Source organism: Gossypium arboreum, unplaced genomic scaffold (assembly GCF_025698485.1).
Source record: "Gossypium arboreum isolate Shixiya-1 unplaced genomic scaffold, ASM2569848v2 Contig00950, whole genome shotgun sequence".
Classification (NCBI taxonomy): domain Eukaryota; kingdom Viridiplantae; phylum Streptophyta; class Magnoliopsida; order Malvales; family Malvaceae; genus Gossypium; species Gossypium arboreum.
In genome coordinates, this window is record NW_026441064.1 from 29,030 (window position 1) to 35,927 (window position 6,898).

The 6,898-nt window shown below is 36.7% G+C and overlaps 1 protein-coding gene across 1 annotated transcript; it reads left to right on the forward strand.

Moving 5' to 3' along the window:
• Positions 1–5,393: 5,393 nt before the first annotated feature.
• Positions 5,394–5,885, forward strand: LOC128289273 (uncharacterized). Its single transcript, XM_053025040.1, has one exon. It carries the CDS (start codon positions 5,394–5,396, stop codon positions 5,883–5,885), a length of 492 nt encoding a protein of 163 aa, XP_052881000.1.
• The last annotated feature ends 1,013 nt before the right edge of the window (positions 5,886–6,898 follow it).

Here is a 6,898-nt window from a genome sequence, read left to right on the forward strand (position 1 = left end):
CATCACATAGGGGCAAAACGGTCATCCTACTACATAAGGGCAAAATAGCCATTTTACCTCATAAGTGGAAAAAAGTAATTTTAACATATAACGAAAAAATAGTCATTTTACGTTACGTGTATTATGATCATTTTACCCTACAAGGGTATTTCAGTCAATTTACCCTATGGGGTATTTCGATCATTTTACCCTATCGGGGTATTTCGATCATTTTACCTTATGGGGGTATTTCGGTCATTTTACCCTATGGGGGTATTTGGTCATTTTACCTTATAGGGGTATTTCAGTCATTTTACAAGTAAATAAGGGTCCAGGTACTCTTACCAGCCCACCAATAGGTCCACAGTCGTCATGGGCGACCCGTACAACCTCAACAGTCAATTGGTGATAATGAGCCCACGGCCCATATTACGGGCCCATGTGGGCCCACACACTCGTATGGCCCACATAACCTAAGATGGCCTTAGTAGTGTGATTCATACAGTCGACCCAACATTAACCACACTCATGTGTGATTTTTTCTGTGTGGGGCCTATGTGGCCCAGTTCAGCCTAGAATGGCCCAGTATCGTTTCAGCCCATGAAAACTCTCATGGCCATCTCGTTGACCACACGGCCATGTTTTGTTACACGGCCTACCACACGGGTGCCCACACGCCCGTGTGGTGTCGACAACCCACTCTCTAGCTTTTTAGCCTTTCAGCTTTTCAGCCTTTACAGTTTCACGTCTAATGGCAGTGTTACACACCTGTTTACGAGAACGCACCAAAAGGTCCACGAGTACTCCAACATATACTCATCTCAAGATCCAATTATTTTCATACCAACCAATCTATCCAAAACACCCACCAAGATAACTTGCTCAAAAACTTACCCTTCACTAGAACCAATCAATCCGATTATGGCTCACTCCCTGACTCTGCTATAAAAGACCAATCAAAAGGCCTTAGGGCTATCTGCAATCCAAACCACACTTATCAACTATCAATCTTTGAACAGTTGTACTAACAGAGAAGTCACTTACCAAAAATGCAATGTCCAGATACGAGAGAAAGTACAACTGGCCACACTCACCCAATGTCGAAACTACAGAGAGTGAATATAGGCGAAGAGTAACTATCGTTTTCCCCAATCGTCAGAGAACTCCTACAAACCGAAAACAAAACACCAACAATTGACTTAACAGAGATGGAGCATTCGGTTAAATGAATCAATAAAAGAAATGGTTATTGATGGAAACTGGGTGAGAGGAGAAGAATGGTATTTGGCCGAAAACCAACAACCGATTGGAAGGACAAAGGAGAAAAGGTTCGGTCTTAAGCCAAAGGCTAGTAACCCAAAAGAATAGAAGAGGGCAATAGGGTATTCGGCTACAATAGTTACAATAAAGAAAGGGAGAGAGCAAGAAACAATCGACCCAATAAAAAGCATCGTTGCTAAAAAGGGGGAAGAAGAAAGAGTTTTCCCAACATACAACATAATGGAGGAATCAAAAGCTGCATCGATTGCCAAAAAAAAGTAACAAAATGCAGACTACCCTAAAGAACTCTATCACATTAGACCACCAAGCAAAAGAACCCTGAAGTAGACAAAAAATGAAACTTGTGATAGGGTAGCCAACCTCAGCCGAAACTCTATGTGCCTACAGTCCAATTTCGGCACAACACCTTCAAACCACTCAAATTCCCCAATTTCCTCCCTTTCATCTCCTTAGATTCGGCTAGCAACCAATCCATTCAAACCTGTTCAAATTCTTGGTGTTTTGCTCAAACACAACTTCCTCCCATGGCCAGCTGCAAAAATAACCTCCATTTGCATAAGTAGGGGTTCGAACCTCAGACCACTAGAACACTTCACACGCCACTATCCACTAGACCAGCAGGCTTTTTATGTCATGCTTTACCAAAATAAACCTATAGCCCTACTGGCCAAAGATAGGGGTTTTATCCTTAAAATGCAAAAATTTTGTGGAAACCAAGACTTGAACCCATGACTTTCCAGACACTTCTAGAGCACACAACCACTAAGTCAATCACTCAATTGTGTCACTTCCTTGCACAATTAAATATTTATGTGCAGTCTCCTAACTACATCCCTATTCAAAACCTAATACTTCTAGGCCGAAATTCGGGACGTTACATATTTGGCACTTTGGAGGCCTAATCAAGGTATGTAACTAGCTCGGTTTTTTTATAATTTTTAAGTTTTTGAGATTGTTGCTAAGTTATCTACAAAACCCATGCTTGGATTTTTTATTTTGATGAATATTTTGAGTTATGCCATTGTTGAAAGCTTGTGATTTATGTTGTTTGATGGTAGAAAGTAAAACATATGTGATAAATTAACATGTTTTGTATTAGAATTTTTGATGATTTTGAGTAGTCAGGACTAAATTGTAAAAATAATAAAATTGAGCGACTAAAATGTGAAATAAATGAAATATATGGACTTATATGAACACAAGAAAGATTCAACCTAAGCATGACATATTGAAATTTTGCATATTTTGTGTTTTGTGCAATAGGGACTAAATTGTAAAAAGTGTAAAATGTTAGGGGTAAAATGGTAATTTTTCTATTTATGTGTTTTTGGACTAAAATGAATGAAAATATGTTTGAGTAAGTGTATATGTTTAGATCAAGAACCAAAGAAATCGTATTTGGATCGGGGGAAAACTAAAGTTGTCAACTAGTCGTCCCGTTCCGTTTTTCATTGTCTAAGGTAAGTTTATAAGCAAATAAGTGTTAGTAATTTTTAATATATATATTTATATGTTTTAAATGCTGAATCAAATTTTATAGTTGTATATACTTGATGACCGAATGTGTATATGCTTGAGAATTGAGTTTATGAGTTCGATTCGATCGAGTTACAACGTCCGAAAGCCCCGTATGAACCTTAAGAATAGCTAGGATACATATATCATGACATAGGATTTCGACATGTGATGTGTAAGAGTATGCCCAAAGATCAATCACGAGATGGTTGTAATAACATACTTGATTTATCATGTTTATTGATATAAGGCGTTGCCATTATTATTTCAGTTTCTTTTCTGTGTACATAAATAAACTATTTTATAATAATGTCCTGAGAATAATATGATTATTCTTAAAAGATCCTTAGTCAAGTATTATTGTTGGCTAGGACAACAATAATGCATTAAGAGTAACATGTAGTTGATTGATGATAAAGAGTTGTCATTGATATGGAGTGTCAAAATCAATGCATGAATATCTATTAGAGAACAACATATTGGACTGACCTGCTATGAGTATGTTTCTTGGATTATTATGTAATTGTCACAACATTACTCATAGTGATTAATATGTATATGATCCTCATACTTGAGATCATCATTATCCCAACATCGTGAGTTGTATATTTTGATATAGTCAAACGAACATAAATGAATGGTTGTTCTATAAAGACTGATGTTGGATATACCACAATCTATGTAGAGGGATATGGTTGATCAATATAGGATAAGTCCCTCCTATATACATAAAAACCCTAAAGAGATAATATATAAATAAGCCCGAAACTATGCTAAAGGGTCTAGCAGCCGTCAAGCATAAAAATCACTGAAATAGTTTCTGAGATTTTTCTACTGTTCATTGTCAACTGGGTGGACTACGTAAAGGCCGACATCGGAAAGGTTGCGGCTTGGTTCGATAGTGGCTCAGGATTCCCGTTGCCTAGGCATTTCTGTCTACTTAGATTGAAGTTTCAGTAATTTTGAAACCTTTTATCACCCTTACACATGGATCCATGGTTTGGATCGCCGGAATATCTTTAATATTTTATTTTTTCGCTGCGCCTTAGAGGCACCGACATTCCAACAGTGGTATCAGAGCCACTTGTGTGATACGGACTTGGGTTTAAATACTTGGGTGATGAAATTGTATGAGATGCAGTTTCAATTTTATTATGTTTTTCTGTTTAAATCGTTTAAGTAGAATCTGATAAATGTTCCTTTCGATAAGTGATTAAATGGTGTTATGGCCTATTCAGTTTTATGTTATTACTGTAAACCTTAATAAATCTGTTATAATGTGGCGGTGATTTTACAATTTCCAGTAAGAGTTTATTGGCCAGTGGAACAAAGGGTTGTTTCGATATGAAACCTCAAGGATTAAAATCCTAAAAATACTATTCTGTTGATAAAAGTTATCAAATCGTGAGGTTTCATTTGACTAGGGTATGCGGTTCGTACCGCGGGTCCATATCCCTACGGTCGCGGGCCTTCGGCCCGCTCCCTTCGACCGCCTCAGATCCCCATCATCTTCCAGTATGTTTTGTAATAAATAAAACTTAATGGGCCATAAAAAGGTTGAAAGGATTTTTTAATATTTTACTTGAGAAAAACGTTGAATGATATATGCTATTTTTGAAATGCACGGTGTTTGAAGTGCATAGTTATAGCCCGATGACCCATTTGATAAAAGGTTGTAATTTTATAAATACAGCCTGCGTGTCGTGCCTTACTACTATTCTTTTGTATTTCTCTTCTCATCTTACTCCCTCGTATGTAAAATGAGTTTCTGAATTTTGTAATTTGTAAAAGTTACTGTGGACTAAACGAGAAGGAAGATGGGCCAACTAGTCTGGATCGACAGCTTGTGAAACGGCTTACACCTTTAGGTTCCTTTTTGGTTCTCCCATTGGCTTGGGTTGAACCACCATAGTTTATGGGCTATAACTATTGCATTTATTTATTCCTTTACTTATTCATGTATGAGATGCTATGGATGTCTAAAGCATGCAAATTTGGTAATAATAAACCCCATTAATTGATGAGATCAATTAAAAGATTAAATGGACTAAAGTAGACCATAATTGGTGAGATGTAACACTCTAATAAAATCCTTCTATTAAAATATTAAGTCAACATGGCCTTCCAATATATGCCCTCGCTAGGGCCTCGATCAATACTATGTAGGTTTTGCCAAAGCGAAGTACTAGTATTTATCTTGGTTAAAGGCGAAGAATAAACAAGTGATATTCACTGGTTAAAAATTGGTTAATGACTTAACTAGGTTACTCTAATAGGATTAGAAACCTAGAGGCAAGTAATTTGGATAAATCATAAGATGATTAGAACAAGAGTTGTTCACCAAATTGTAGGAGTTACATATGATGTAATTAGCAAGTGTTGCTTACCTAAATAACCATAATCTTGAGAGTAAAGCCAAAGCTGACTTAAGAGGAGGTGAAATATGGATTCTTGACCCACTAGAAATACTTTCAAGAAAGTCTTTTCGAAATTAATAAATGAGGGTTATTAATTTTGAAATAGAATAGTGGGAAACATCATATAATAAAGTCCTTTTAATGATTGATATAAACTTGGTAAATTTATTCACACGCATATTTTATTGTTGTAGATATATTATGGCTGCAAACACTAATACACTCTCATTACGATTGGTCCTTGAGAAGGACAAATTGAATGGTTTGAACTTTCTTGACTGGTTCCGTAACTTGAGGATTGTCCTCAAACAAGAACGAAAATTATATGTCATTGAAAAATCACTTCCTGATGAACCACCTGCTAATGCCTCGAGGGCTAATAAAGATGCTTACAAGAAGCATCTCGATGATATGGTAGATGTTGGATGTCTTATGCTTGCCACTATGAATCCTGAGCTTCAAAAGCAACATGAGGATATGGTTGCTTATGATATGATCGAGCACTTGAAAGAACTATATCAAGGGCAAGCAAGGCAAGAGAGTTTCGATATCTCTAAAGCCCTATTCCAATGTAAGCTGGCTGAAGGAAGCCCAATAGAGCCTCATGTCCTTAAGATGATTGGTTATATTGAAAGCCTGTCTAAGCTTGGGTTTCCATTGGGCCAAGAGTTGGCCACTGATGTTATTCTGTAATCGTTGTCAAATAGCTACAGCCAGTTTGTCCTCAATTTCAATATGAATGAAATTGACAAGACTCTGCCACAATTGCTTAGCATGTTACGAACTACTGAAGGCAACATGAAAAAGGTTGGACCCAAGCCCATACTGATGGTCCGTAACAATAAGGGCAAGGGAAAGGCCAAAGTCCCGACAAAGCCTAAGGGCAAAGGTAAGCCCAATCTTGGAAAAGGAAAGGCTGCACTAGAACCTAAAGGTGGTATTTATCTTGAGGAAATCAAGAAGGCCAAAGCAAGCGGAACGTCTGCTTCAGGTATTTATGTTATTGATATTAATTTATCAACTACTACTTCTTGGGTATTAGATACTGGTTGTGGTTCTCATATTTGTACTTACATGCAGGGGACTACAAAGGAGTAGGACTTTGGCTAGAGGAGATGTGGACCTGCGAGTTGGAAATGGAGCAAGAGTTGCTGCATTAGCTGTGGGAACATATACTTTATCTTTGCCTAGTGGACTTGGTTTAATTTTAGAGGATTGTTATTTTGCTCCCAGTTTGACTAAAAATATTATTTCAATTTCTTGTTTAGACAAAATTGGTTTTGAGATAATAATTAAGAATAATTGTTGTTCCTTTTATCTCAATAATTTTTCTATGGTTCGACACAATTGATTAATGGTCTCTATATTTTAGATCAAATGAATCCCATTTACAACATAAATACTAAAAGATCTAAAATAAATGACTCAAATCAAACTTATCTTTGGCATTGTCATTTGCGCCACATAAGTGAGAAACGCATATCCAAACTCCATAAAGATGGTCTCTTAGATTCATTTGTTTTTGAACAATTTGAAGTATTTGAATCTTGCTCATTAGGAAAAATGACTAAATCTCCTTTTACGGGAAAAAGTGAATGAGCTAGTGATTTATTGGGCTTAATACATTCAAATGTATGTGGACCAATAAATACACAAGCCAGAGGTGGATTTCACTACTTCATTACTTTCAATAATGATTTCAATAG

What these genes read in the sequence shown, in the direction of transcription:
- LOC128289273 (XM_053025040.1), top strand. Translation starts at nt 5,394, where the DNA reads ATGGCTGCAAACACTAATACACTCTCATTACGATTGGTCCTTGAGAAG.